This window comes from Monopterus albus, unplaced genomic scaffold (genome assembly GCF_001952655.1).
Source record: "Monopterus albus unplaced genomic scaffold, M_albus_1.0 scaffold371.1, whole genome shotgun sequence".
In the NCBI taxonomy this organism is placed as follows: Eukaryota; Metazoa; Chordata; class Actinopteri; order Synbranchiformes; family Synbranchidae; genus Monopterus; species Monopterus albus.
The window spans coordinates 110,393-124,404 of NW_018128251.1; the positions used below are offsets into that span (position 1 = coordinate 110,393).

The window sequence follows — 14,012 nt, forward strand, 5'->3', positions numbered from 1 at the left end:
CCCGGAGGAGCTGGAGGAAGTGTCTGGAGAGAGGGAAGTCTTAGCATCTTTGCTTAGACTGCTGCCCCCGTGACCCGGTTTCGGATAAGCGAAGGAAAATGGATGGATGGATGGATGGATGTTGTGTAAATTCCATTCCCTATGTCAGATCTGCATCTTAATCCAAATCTTTTTTCTCCTCACCCCAGCGTGAGTGCATCTCCATCCACGTCGGACAGGCTGGTGTCCAGATTGGCAATGCCTGCTGGGAGCTTTACTGCCTGGAACATGGGATCCAGCCGGACGGACAGATGCCCAGTGACAAAGCCATCGGTGGAGGAGATGATTCCTTCAACACCTTCTTCAGTGAGACTGGAGCTGGAAAGCACGTTCCCAGAGCAGTTTTTGTGGACTTGGAGCCCACTGTCATTGGTAAACCCCTAGAAATATAAATTAACAGTTGCCTCATGACTTCATTTTGTCAAGCCCTTTAATCATATATGACCTAATCTGTCTTTTCAGATGAGGTGCGCACTGGGACCTATCGCCAGCTGTTCCACCCTGAGCAGCTAATCACTGGTAAGGAAGATGCTGCCAATAACTACGCCCGTGGACACTACACCATCGGCAAAGAGATCATTGATCTGGTGTTGGACAGGATCCGCAAATTGGTGGGTAATTATAATGGGGTGTTTGCTTTCAAATACCTCATTAAATGACATAACTCTATTTGCTGAGTGTGTCTCCCTCTCTGTCCTCAGGCCGACCAGTGCACTGGCCTTCAGGGCTTCCTGGTTTTCCACAGCTTTGGAGGTGGCACCGGCTCTGGTTTCACCTCCCTGCTGATGGAGCGTCTGTCTGTTGACTACGGCAAGAAGTCCAAGCTGGAGTTCTCCATCTACCCAGCTCCCCAGGTGTCCACCGCTGTGGTGGAGCCCTACAACTCCATCCTGACCACCCACACCACCCTAGAGCACTCTGACTGTGCATTCATGGTGGATAACGAGGCCATCTACGATATTTGCCGTAGGAACCTCGATATTGAGCGTCCTACCTACACCAACCTGAACAGGTTGATCAGTCAGATTGTGTCCTCCATCACCGCTTCCCTTCGTTTCGATGGCGCCCTCAACGTTGATCTGACAGAGTTCCAGACCAACTTGGTGCCATATCCCCGTATCCACTTCCCTCTGGCCACCTATGCCCCAGTCATCTCTGCTGAGAAGGCATACCATGAGCAGCTCTCAGTGGCTGAAATCACCAATGCTTGCTTTGAGCCTGCCAATCAGATGGTGAAATGTGACCCTCGCCATGGCAAGTACATGGCTTGCTGCCTGTTGTATCGTGGCGATGTGGTGCCCAAAGATGTCAATGCTGCCATTGCTACCATCAAGACCAAGCGCTCCATCCAGTTTGTGGACTGGTGCCCCACTGGTTTTAAGGTCGGCATCAACTACCAGCCGCCCACTGTAGTTCCTGGTGGAGACCTGGCCAAGGTCCAGAGGGCTGTGTGCATGCTGAGCAACACCACTGCTATTGCAGAGGCCTGGGCTCGGCTTGACCACAAGTTCGATTTGATGTACGCTAAGCGTGCCTTTGTTCACTGGTATGTGGGTGAGGGAATGGAGGAGGGAGAGTTCTCAGAGGCCAGGGAGGACATGGCTGCTCTGGAGAAGGATTATGAAGAGGTCGGAGTTGACTCTATTGAGGGAGAGGGAGAGGAGGAAGGAGAAGAGTATTAAAAGATATAAAGGAGCAATTAGTGAGGTCCTGGTTGAGTCCAGTGTGTTCTGAAATAGATTCCACACAAATGTTTGTCTGTTATTTACCGGCTTGACTATAAACATAACACTTTGACAAATAAGCTGTTTTCGACCATGACATTACTTCAAATCCTCATGTTTGAGCCAGAATATGAAAGTGTACAGCAAAACAGACTGCAACGGCATTAATTAATCTGAATGTCTCCTCCATAGGAAGGTGAACAGCGGTACATGTACTGATGAAAAGAGATGTGTGAAACAAAGCGGGTAATTGAGAAACCCCATATTCTAACTGGCATAATGCAGACATAGCAACTTCTCCAGCCTTACAACAATTCTCTCTAACGTTACAGAAAAAAGGCATTAACAGACCAACCTTCCTCTTGATGTGTTGCCAACCTGCAACACATCACGTGTGACAGACACACTGGCCTCAAGCAGTCAAAACAAGTTGTAGATTACACCTGGCCAGGTAAAACAGTGAGTCCCTGTACAGGAACATTCCCAGACATGCAGTAACCTCAGGCCCTGCATTTTGTCCACATCCTCTGGTCACAGTGCAGCAGCAGGAGGGAAAATAGATCCACCAAACCAGGCGCAGTCAAAAAAATTCCACTTTTACAGTGGCATCTGTGGAGGCCAGGCAAACTGACATGAAGACTTGTATCAACCAAATCACTTCCACACAGAACTATAACAACATATGTACACGTTTTTGGAGCTGTGAGTCATGTTTGAGATAATTTATTGTTGTAACATTGTAGATGTCAGAAAACACAGAAAAGCATGCCATGGGCTCTTTAAGAAATCATCCATTGTCTCTGTACAATATGTCCTGTTACAGGCTTGTGATTTCTATACTCGTTTAAATTTACTGTATGTTAAACCTAGTAGATGAAGGCCATAATAAATCTGGTGCAGTAAGTCATGGAATAAGTCATTAAAGGCAGTAACGTGAACTGGTCGACTTGGTAATGCTGATTGGGGGGGCTCTTTAATATTTGGGCCTAATGCATATTAAATATCTTTTTTAATATTAATCCTACAGTTTATATTTTACAAACAAGCAGTGTTATGTTTTAATTGTAGTATTTCTGAATTAAATCTAAATTGACTGCTTTACTCCCAGAGATACTGCAACAAGAACAACAACAGGGTTTTTAAAAAAACAATGATTCGCACAATTCACTCAAGGATCATTACAGATACTTTTATTCTGAAACAGCTGCAAAATATTTCTTACCTTCTTTATTTTGAAATAAACTTAACTTCGTATCTATAACTGAGCACATGATTGTGTGAACATGATCAGGTATTTAACTGTAGACTTAACAAGTCATTTACCAGTACACAGTAGGTATTAGGTAACAATCCAACACCAGTGAGCCATAACAGTGGCAGACATGGACATAAAGTGCAACCCACTGTAAGGAAAACAAAACAAAAAAAAAATCAGTTAATAATTATTTGGCTTCCAACCTTACACACACAAACATTTTAACTAGCTGAGTGCTGGCGGTTACATGTGTGTTACCTGTGAATATCTAAAACTTACCCTACACAGTAGAGTCGGATAAGTACCACTTTTCATTTAACTGTGAAGAATATCGGCATTGGTCTTCACCTTTATCAGTCCAAACTTTATATGCAGACCAATTTTCATCAAACACAAAGGTCAAACAACTGTGCAGGGTCTGGCCTAGAAAATATCTAAAAGTGCATTAGAGCTTCTAAAAGAAACCATGTAGCATTCCTGAGATCATTTAGCTATGAGGTGCTGTCAAAAACACTCATTGTAGTGGACAAAAGATACCAACAGCAGCCTCTATAATCTATGATGCAATGCACACACATTGCATTTTGCACAAGGGGCACTAGAAGCACTTGGGTTTAAGTCCTTAAGTTCATGCATGAATTACAACACTTGATAATTCATTACTGCTGGAATACACTGTCAGTCACACATAATGTATAACAATGTCAGAGCAGTGCGTTCGCTCTGCTACACAGCCACTAGATGTAAATGCTGACTTTAACCATTACAAATGGAGATGTCTGACTGGATAACAAAGCAGGGCTCTCAGTGTATCCCTATCTATGCAAACAGTATGCAGGCCTGATGCTGCTCTCGCCCATACAAGAGGAAGCCCACAGCAGTGCGCAGGTCCTCCAGGTCCAGGTTAGACAGGAAGCTCCTCTGAACCTCTGCGTCCACTCTGTTCCCACTGGGTCTGCTACAGCCCTTCAGTAGAACCACAGCAGACTGGCACAGCAGCCAGTCGGCTAGCTTCTTTATGCCAGCGCTGTCGCCTTTCGTCCCCACAGGCTGAGATGTAGCATGTTAGCAGCTACACGAGCACTGGGGCGCTGCAGAGTACACAAAACATGAATAACTGTTGTAGTATCAGATGCTTGGTGTATATTACTATTACCACACTACTGCAATTAAGAGCAGCGCTGTCATTGTACTGTTTTTTTTTTTTTTTTTTTTTTACTGTAAAGTCACTGATTATATCCATATATGACAGAAAGAGAGAGAAACAACTCTAAAGTCATATCTTGCACTAATCATGTACAAAATTACCAGAAACTATTGTTGAGCAGTATATATTTATAGTGCCAGGACTATCTTCTACATCTGTGTCCTTTGCCATTCGTTTTGTGATTCATGTGGCTGCTGTAGTGCTACAAGTTTTCACTAGGTTTAATAAAGTATTACCCATCTTATCAAACAAACAATAATAATAATAATAATCACCACCTTTATTGGCCAAGTATGTTACACACAAGGAATTTGTTTCCGGTACAGAACCGAGGCAGCCATCTGCGGCGCCAACTCAACCGATGGCTCTAACCATCGGGGGCAACTTAGGGGTTCAGTGTCTTGCCCAAAGACACTTCGACATGTGGACTGCAGACACCATGATTCGAACCTCTGACCCTCCGGTTGGGAGACGACTGCTCTACCCACTGAACCACAGTCACCCCAACATTAATACTAATTAATGTTGCTTCATTTCTGCTGGATGTGTAAACAGGCAACTGTCTACTAACACACTGACCATAATCAATTTTACAAGGAGAAAATAGTGCAGATCAAGGTTCTATGCACTGCCCCCAAGTGGCCAAAAAGTTATTGCAATTAATATTAATAACAAGTCTGGTCCAACGTCTTACAAGAAAAAGGTAAATGCAAATCCTTCACTACCCCTGCAGTACCTTGTTTGGGTTCCTCCTGAGGAGAAATCGGATCACTAACTGCACATCAGCTGGAACACTGGAAGGCAGAGGAGGAAGCTGCTTCTCCCAGTACTTCCTGCTCTCTAGTCCCACTGCTCTATAGAACGGGTTATTCTGTCCGAATATCTCATACGAGATGGCACCCACAGCCCAGGCGTCTGCCTTGCTGTAGTCAATCACCACACCACATCCTGGAACTGCAGTGGCCACCTTTAGGCAGAAACATCATTAAAAAAAACACATACAAATGATCTTGTAGAGGTGTCAGACTTTTTCTTGTGTGAATCAGATTTTTTTGCAGCATGACGGTACACAGGGAGGGAGATCCTTGAAGGTTGTGTTGATTGTGGTTATGTGACAAATGATAAATGGTCTTATACTTGTATAGCACTTTTCTATGCTATTATCCTAACTTTCTGGTTAGGAGAGGACCCGCTCTACTGTATCCCTGTGTGAATCTCTGTATTGGCCTTCTTTTACTGTCTACCCTGATAATCCTCTGCTTTTTTGTTAACAATGGAAGTTTAAATTGTACAGGGGCCAGTAAGAGACTGGACATTTTCTTTCTACTTGTAATAACAATGAAAAACATCTTAAGCTTACCTCAGGTGCCATAAGGGAGGAATTCCCTCCTCTGTTTACCCACTGGCTGTAGAAGGGCAGCTGTAGACTGGAGTCTCTCTGGGCCAGACAGCAGCCAAAGTCAGTAATCACTAAACGAGGGCAACCATCTGCATAAAAGCAAAATCAACTAAAATTTGAACGTATTTTATTTTCAATTTTAACTGATGCAATCAAATATCAAACAGTTATCTGAATTTTTCTCTTGCTGACTTAACATTTTCTGACCTGAGTCAAACTCCAACAACACGTTGTCTGATTTGAGATCCCTGTGAGCCACACCCTGTCTGTAAAGATGGTCGACCCCCTCGAGGAGCTGCAGCACCATCAGAGAGGCCTGCCTGTGGTCTGGCGTGGACACTTCAAGGTACTGTCGCAGCGTAAATGGATAGCTATGGCACAGAAGAAGATGACCTGCTAGTGCTGTATGGGTAAGTATAGCTCCTGACTGAGAATGGCCTGAGAGAAGCAGTGCAAAAACTTATCTAGATGTCTTTAGTTTGCTTGTATAAAACTCTAAATGAAGGTGGTGGCATTTGTTTGCAAAGCATTCTAATTCTCATCCTGCATGAGATTTGACCATGAGGATAGCTGGTCTTACTTCTTCATGACCAGGAAAAGAGTACGATTGTTGCCCAGACCAGCAGGGTTAAGCCTGGCTGGCAGCACAGCTGGATACTCTTCTTGGGCACCTGGGAGCAATGGGACGTCTGCTGTGAAAGCCCGGCACACGCTGATCACATTAGGGTGCACTGACAGTCTTTTGGGCAGGACTCCAAACTGTCTGCATGTGAAGAGACCACAACTATTCATGAGTATCTTTCTACAGCCTTGTCAGTACTGTAGCACTAGTTAGGAACAATAAATTCAGTGAAGGTGTATTACTTACCCATCCAGGGTAACTTGTTCTTTTTCCTGCTTTAAGGCCAATGGGCCTGCTGGCACCAGCTCCTGTGACATGGATGTTAATATGTCCTCACTTGATGAACCTGCCTGCAAACAAATGGCATCAAAAAAGTCAGTGTGGCTGCTATTTGTTTTCCTACCTAAAAGTGTGGGAAATCAAACATGTTGTCGAATACCCACCCCAAAGTTCCACATCATCTTGATGGCCAGAGGGAAGTTTTTTAGCGAGCAGCATGTCAGAGATCGTGGAGTCTCTCCATCCTCTTCGTGTTCTCTCAGCTCCACCACAGAACACTTCCTGTCACTCTCCTTTGGAGCGGCAAACTGGGCTGCAGCCTCATACACAGCTGCATTAGAGCCTTTCCCAATTTGGTTCCCAATAACATAATCCTCCAGTTTATATCCAGAGGTGAATGGCTTGAGTGGGCTTCGGAATTTTTTCTTCCTGAACAGAGCCTGCAGAAATATTTATGATGATGCAGAAAGGTAGCCGTATGCATATTCCATACTTTATTTAGGCCAGGTGAAGGATAAGTTCAGTCAGGAAAAAAATTAAGAGTAGATTAAAGCTCCTAAAACCTTTTTGACCAAAAAAATAAAATAAAAAAAATAAATTGAGTTTTTGTTTTTATTCTTCCCAAAGACCCAGAAAAAGCAAAACATATCCTTTCTTAAATCCAGTAAAGTTCTGAAAGCATTAAACCAGAAATATACACCATTTTTGCAAGCTTAAGCACATGAAGTGGCAATGGCTACAAAGACATTATCGATATTAGCAGTAAGAAGGAAACGGGATCAGTGCAAGATTGGTGGATAACTTTTATTATCAGCAAAGTTTATGGTGGTTCTACAAAATGGTAGTGGACAACATACCGAAATACTTAAGTAAAAGTAGTTAGCCTGTATCACAGTCAGAGTAAAAACAGCATTGGAAGAAGTGCTCAGATTGTTTACTTAAGTAAAAGTAGCAACACCACAGTGTAAAACTACTCTGTTACAAGTAAAAGTCCTGCATTCAAAAAGTTACTTAAGTACAAAAGCATTACAATAAAATATACTTTAAGTAACAAAAGTAAAAATAGTCATTTGGCAAAATGGGGCAGTTTACATTGATGTGCATCATATTATTCAATTATAATAACCGATGTTTTATTGTGTAAATCACATTTAATGCTGAAGCTGGTAAAGGTACTACTAATTTTAACTATCTTATATACTTATAATTTGAATTACTGCTGGGTAGCTTGTGAATTTTACACCAAGGATCAATAAATCTCGCAATTATACTGTATTTAGTTTTATTAACCACTGCAGTGAGTACAAATTGCAACATTTTTCTCTGAAATGTGAAGTTGAAGTATGAAGAAGCAGAAAATTAAAATACTCAAGAACAGATACCTCAAAATTGTATTTAAGTACAGTACTTGAGTAAATGTATTTACTTCCCACCTATGTAAAAAAAACCTAATAATAAGAAAATGCCTAACACTAAATAGTGCACAAGTAAAGAAAGATAAGTACTGACAATATATTTGTCTAAATATGGAGAAACTGATGTCACTATATATTATTATATATTACGTGAGTGAATTATTATGAATAATGTTTTAACATGCACTAGTATTTGGTCAATGTCGAGTTACCTTTGACTCTGTTCTTGGCAAAATTAACCTAAACCAAATATGTATTACGAATATTATATATCGTTCTATATTTTATTATTGACAATTATGTTTTGTATCTGCAAACACAACAAGTAACTAAAGAAATAAAAGTGAATCAGACCTGCACTGAAGGGCACTAACGTTACTTAGCTCAGGGTTTCTCTGTTTACCAACCTGGATCTCCTGACAGGTCGCCGAGCTCTTTCTGTCGTCCTCAAGCTGCTGTTCGATGAGCCCCGCGCCGAGACCGAAAGCCAAAAACACGGCCCTGTTTCGCGGGGACGCGCCGGTAAACCTCCTCCTGAAACCGGCGGACTGAAGCTGAGCTGATAGGCCCTTCAGAAAGGTGCGATAATACCGGTACCGAGACGGCAGGAAAGCCTGAGGCTGAACGGTGCGGACCGACGGGCCTACCCGGAAACGGTCAGCTCGGAGCTTTGCTGCGACTCGGGCACCCGATTTGAGGAGACCCAGCTGAAGGACCGACCGGCCTAACTCCAGTCCCCGGATAATGGCGTGTTTCACAGACATAATTTAACCGGAGAGATAAGACCAGCTGTTTTATAAGTCCGTAATTTCAGCCAGTGCCCAGCTGTCATCAGGGTGCAAGGTCACTTGTATAAAAACAAAACAATGCTACTGAGCATGCGCAAGAATTCCCTAAACAATCCCTCCTGTTTTCTATTTGGCTGCCGTAAAGTAAGACGACATGTAGGTGGCGGTAATGCGCCTTAAATTGGCTTGCAAACGGACAATAAACATCAGAAGAAGAAGAAAAAGAAGGACAAGGAGAAGAAGAAGATATAGATATAGACATAGATTTAGATATAGATTTAGATATAGATAAGGATAAGGATAATCACCTTTATTGGCCAAGTATGTTACACACAAGGAATTTGTTTCTGGTACAAAACTGAATAGATATAGATATGGATATGTAACAGCGAATGCTATACATTTAACACACTTAACATGGTCTGTAATTAAATTCTGAGTGCATTTGTATTTGAGCACATCTGTCTAATAGCTCTCAAATAAATCATAGTAAATGAGAATAACTATAACCCAGTTGACTCTACAGAAACTGCTTCAAGTCTAACTCGTCATTTAACCCTCCTGGGTCTAAAGTGTTTTTTCTCTCTCTCTCTTCCCTCTTGACAAGCCCCCTCCTCTCTCTTACAAATATAGCTGACCCCAAATCCAATTAAACAAAGTATCAAATAGTTCTTGCTGAGCTGTAGATAATTATTGTATGACATTTTATAGATAAAAGAATTGAATAATTAATCAAGAAAATAATCAGTATTGACACTAATTGCGAGTTGAAGCCCTAAGGTAAATGTCATTTGTCTTCCTGAGCTCAGAAAGCAGAACAGTCTCGACATACTGCTAATGTGAACATTTATAAAAATCTCACTAAAGGAGCGTTTGGGTGTTGGGTAGGTTCTGGGATAGACATTAGAGCTTTTAACAACTTACATTTCCAGATACTTGTTCCATCATTCTTCTGTATATCACCAACACCTCATCTGTCAATGTTCAGTAGTCAAAGTATGTTGATCTACTTGTCTTATTAACATGTTTTTTAGACAGAAGCAGTTGATTCCATTTGTGAGAATCAAATTTATTGGCTTTTTAAACTCTTCTAAAGCCAAGGCAAGAGACAGTTTTAAGCATATACAGACAACCATTATCATAAGAGGCAGACCTCCTCTTTATTGTGCATGTGAATAGGTAATCCATTCATTCAGTGCTTGTGGTAATATCAGGAAAGTTTCACTAGTGGGTGATGTCCTTAAAGATGGATCAATCAATAATTTTATAATTACAAGGGATTAAATGCTAGTGCTCCAAGTGGGAGAAAGAGGTGTTTTGTTTCATTGTTTATTGTTTTATGATTAGAATTTATATAACAAAACTGATTATGATTATTGGCGACCACCCAAACATGAACTTCTTTTGCTTCTGGGGGAGCTCAAGTCTCTTTTGGTGGAGCTAACCTGCCCATACTCCCACACTGTAGCTGGCAGAAATGTCCTAATCTGAAGCTCCCCTGCTGCCAACTGCTCATATCTGCTGTTCATCTTAAGCAAGCCCATGGAGAGGGCAGAAAATGGTACCGGCAGCCTGTGAGAAGTGCTGGTATATAAGAAAAAGTCCAGGTACACCAAAGAGTAAAATGTAGAAGTGGCAGTACTGCACATCAGTGCATACCCATCCACTTAAAGTACTGATTAAATAACACAATATAATGTGAACTGTGTCGCTCAAAGTGACAAGCCCAGTTTATGTTGCTGACAGGAAGTGTAGTGTCGGGTAATAATTCTCTGTGGGTTTGTCACTTTGAGTTATCACTTTCACTGAAAAATGTATTGATAAATATGTGTAGGTGATAATTTAATGTAATTACCAGTTTAATGCAGCAAACTACTACTACTAATAATACTGATGATCTAGAAATGACAGGTAACATGAATAAATCGAGATCATCTAGGCCTGTGGCGACCAGTTATGGCGTGTCATTGTTAATAATCCAGTTGATCCACTGGACAAAGTTCCTCACTTTGGTGTAGACCCCAGGGAAGTATGGATTTGCACAGCTGATACCCCATGAAACAATTCCCTCGAAGTAGCCATTGCAAATAAGCGGACCACCAGAGTCACCCTGTGGATTACCAAGACAAATTAGATATGATGAACAAATACTTTGGTGTGGGTTGTAATTGTTCAAGTCATATTATGGATGGAAATCATATTATGTCATCATGTGAGAGTCTCTAACTCCGAGTCATTCTTCTGAGCACAGTTACACTCTCTGCATAAATCTGAATATTAATTAAAGCTACACTATGTAACTTTAGGTAGTGCTAGCGTGATGCTCCAAATCAACCCACTCTGCTCCACCCAACGCTCCCTCTCCCTGCTCCACTATGCTCCATTACAATCTGCTACACTCTGCCCAGCTCTTCAGATATTTGTCATTATGAAATTACAATAAATGAGAATGCAACAAAATTTACTGATCAAGTGGAAATAATTGAAAATCTCTGACTGGTTAGAGAGGTCAGTCCTGCTCATATCGTCACTGTGAGCATGTTAGCATGGCGATACTGTATGTAACATTAAACTCAAAGAACCACTGCTCCTATAAGTTCAGCCTCAGAGAGCTGCTAACATGGCTATAGGCTCTTGTTCAGATTCAGACATAACGTAGTCACTCCATTAAAAATGACTGAAACAGTACGTATGCATGCTCTGCAAAGTGGAACAGGGGCTATTAATGTTATTATGCACTACAAGTCATCGTTTTGCTTGTAAGAGAGTAATAAAAACATATAACCCAGAAGTTTATAATACAACACACAGAGCAATAAAAAGGGAAATATTTCTGTTAAAAGTAGCATGTACAATACTGTAAGAGACAACATTATGCTACATCATTATGTACTAAATAAAGTAAGCAACACATGCATAAAAAGAAACAAAAAAAACCCAACATACAGTACCTGGCAGGAATCTTTGCCACCCATTGGTGACCCAGCACACACCATGTTTGGGGTGATCCTGCCCCAGTAGAAATACGAGCAGTAAGGCTGTATTCTCACATCCACAGCACGTAAGACAGGGGAGAGGTAGAAGCTGTAAATCTGTGTCACCCCCCAGCCGCTCACTGTGCAGACATCATCAATAAGTGGAGGAGTGTTTTCATCAGGCAGATCAGCTGGCTGGACATTGGCATTCAGCAGTGCTGAGTCACTCAGCTGTAACCCAAACCAAAGGTAAGACACCACAGGTGTGAGACGCCAACCAAGCAGTCACACATCACCCATCAAATGAGACACAAGGGGCCTCAGGGGCCCTGGAGAAAAAGTTTGTTGTTGGGCCTATAAATTAAAAATCGATTAGTCAAATGGGAAAAAAATAACTGGCAATAATTTCGATCACTTATTAATTATTTAAGTTATTACTCAAATTAAGACTATCCTTCTACAAGGCTGGAGTCACAAGATGGAGGATGGAATACCTGACATACGTAGGTGATGAATTTCTAACAAATTTTAAATTAAACTAATTATGAGGACTCAAATGATATGGAGTGACCCTCTGCAGGTCCAAGGATCCAGTTACCCACTTTGTTTTTTAAATAGTATTATTTCTTTCTGTTACACTTCTGCTTACCTTAATGAGCATGATGTCATTGTTGAATGTCTTGTAGTTAAAGTTGTGGACATATATCTTTGAGACATTGAAAACCTGCTCAAATCCCTCTGTTATGGTCAGGCTGTGTTCACTTAACACCACCCTCATCAGAGTGCTCCTGAGGGCCAAAACCACACATACTGTAAAGTGCTTCAGAATTGACCCACAAAAAGTAAAATGCTGAAAATTACAATTTCACATGTTTGCTGTTAAAAACAATTCTGTCCTCATTATAGGTTAACATAGTGGAATATTATAACACTTTAACTCCTCTCAAAACTTCAGTGATAGTGTGAAACTGGTCATGTCTAGTGTCAGTACTTACGGCCTCCAGCAGTGGGCAGCAGACACCACCCACTGTGAGTGCACTAAGGTCCCACCACAGTAATGTTGCCCAGTTTCAGTCTGCAGGGATGCCTGATATTTGATGGAGTACGGCACAACCTCCTGACCCCCAATGATCCTCGATGCCTCTATGGACAGCCAGAGTAGGCAGTAGTTAAACCTTCTTGTGGTTGATAACAATTTTGATTTACAAAAAGTGTGCTGTGGTCTACTCGACAAAAAGTGGAAACATTTGTTTGAACCAGTAACACATTTACTTGAAATAGCTCCAGCATGGCTATGGCTTTATGATGCAATAGTCTTAAACCACTACAAATGCGAGGGTGACGTCTTAGGTCACATCATGCGGGGTTTACTCCTAATATCCTTATTTCAACAGTTGTTCTATCAAAAGCCCTTAGTTTCAATATCTTGTCAGCAATCTATACAGTCTAGTGGGTCATGCCTCTTAGGAATTAAAATTTTAAAGACTGAGGAACTTACTTGTAACTGAGAAAGTCAAAAGTAACACCATAACGGGCCCTCGCAGTCGACTCATATTTTTGGCTTAACACCTGAAATGCAAAAACATGACTTTTGCCAGCATTTATGTACTGTATGGGCTAATTAATTTCAGGTGGGCCTGACAAATTCTGATTGTCTTTGTGTGAAATAAAAGAAAATAAATACATTATCTATAATGCTTTTTTAAATTTGACCATTTATATATTGGCTACCCGTGTGGTTTTAAACATGTTAAGTGCATTAAATGTCTATTCAACTCTAAGAACTGGTCAAGATGCTAGATAAAATGTTTTCTTAATGAAAAACATTCACAGTCTTATTGTATTAGCAACTTAAATGTTACAGCAATGACTAAAATCTAAATGTACTGACTGGTACTGGTCTACTAATGAACTTTAATTTACTTCTTCAAAACATTAGGGGCTTCCTTAAAAGTTTGATTCATCATCATACTTTATTGTACTCATTGCTTTATTTTGAAAATTCTACACTAAATTACTACAATTTTAGTATATATTATACAAAACATTTGTGTAACAAAGTAGTTTTTATTTTTATTTAAGACACTATCATTACTCAGAAATCTGGACAGACCCTCCTTTATTGATTATTAAATCTGATTGAACAGGGTTAGAATCACCTTCTACTTACCTGTTAAGTCCAAACACAGCAAGCCTTTTCAATCTCCAACTGGTGTGGTCAGTGCTCTCCTTTTGCCTTTTATAATGTAACTGAATCTTCAAATCTTTTGTTGAAATTACCTTTTCGTCTGGTTCTTTCCTGCAACCAT

The 14,012-nt window shown here is 41.0% G+C and overlaps 3 protein-coding genes across 4 annotated transcripts in view; 1 reads left to right on the forward strand and 2 right to left on the reverse strand.

Moving 5' to 3' along the window:
- LOC109951220 (tubulin alpha-1B chain) overlaps positions 1-2,701 on the forward strand; it is a 10,121-nt gene extending 7,420 nt beyond the window's left edge. For both annotated transcript variants that reach the window (XM_020585574.1, XM_020585573.1), the window contains exons 2-4: positions 189-411; positions 502-650; positions 741-2,701. In XM_020585574.1, coding sequence (XP_020441230.1) covers positions 189-411; positions 502-650; positions 741-1,721 — 1,353 coding nt within the window. In that variant the 3' untranslated portion in view covers positions 1,722-2,701. The remainder of the gene's footprint in view (positions 1-188; positions 412-501; positions 651-740) is intronic.
- A 100-nt stretch (positions 2,702-2,801) lies between these two features.
- On the reverse strand, positions 2,802-8,841 carry pink1 (PTEN induced kinase 1). The gene is given in 9 exon segments (XM_020585572.1): positions 2,802-4,052; positions 4,055-4,109; positions 4,962-5,192; positions 5,586-5,713; positions 5,832-5,995; positions 6,205-6,387; positions 6,493-6,596; positions 6,690-6,965; positions 8,348-8,841. Coding segments are annotated over 9 exon segments (1,713 nt in total). The 5' UTR covers positions 8,705-8,841; the 3' UTR covers positions 2,802-3,837.
- Positions 8,842-10,682: 1,841 nt separating this feature from the next.
- LOC109951218 (trypsin) lies at positions 10,683-14,012 on the reverse strand. Its single transcript, XM_020585571.1, has 5 exons — positions 13,984-14,012; positions 12,699-12,881; positions 12,353-12,491; positions 11,680-11,934; positions 10,683-10,838 (listed from the first exon to the last, which is right to left on the reverse strand). Exons 1-5 carry the CDS (start codon positions 14,010-14,012, stop codon positions 10,683-10,685), a joined length of 762 nt encoding a protein of 253 aa, XP_020441227.1.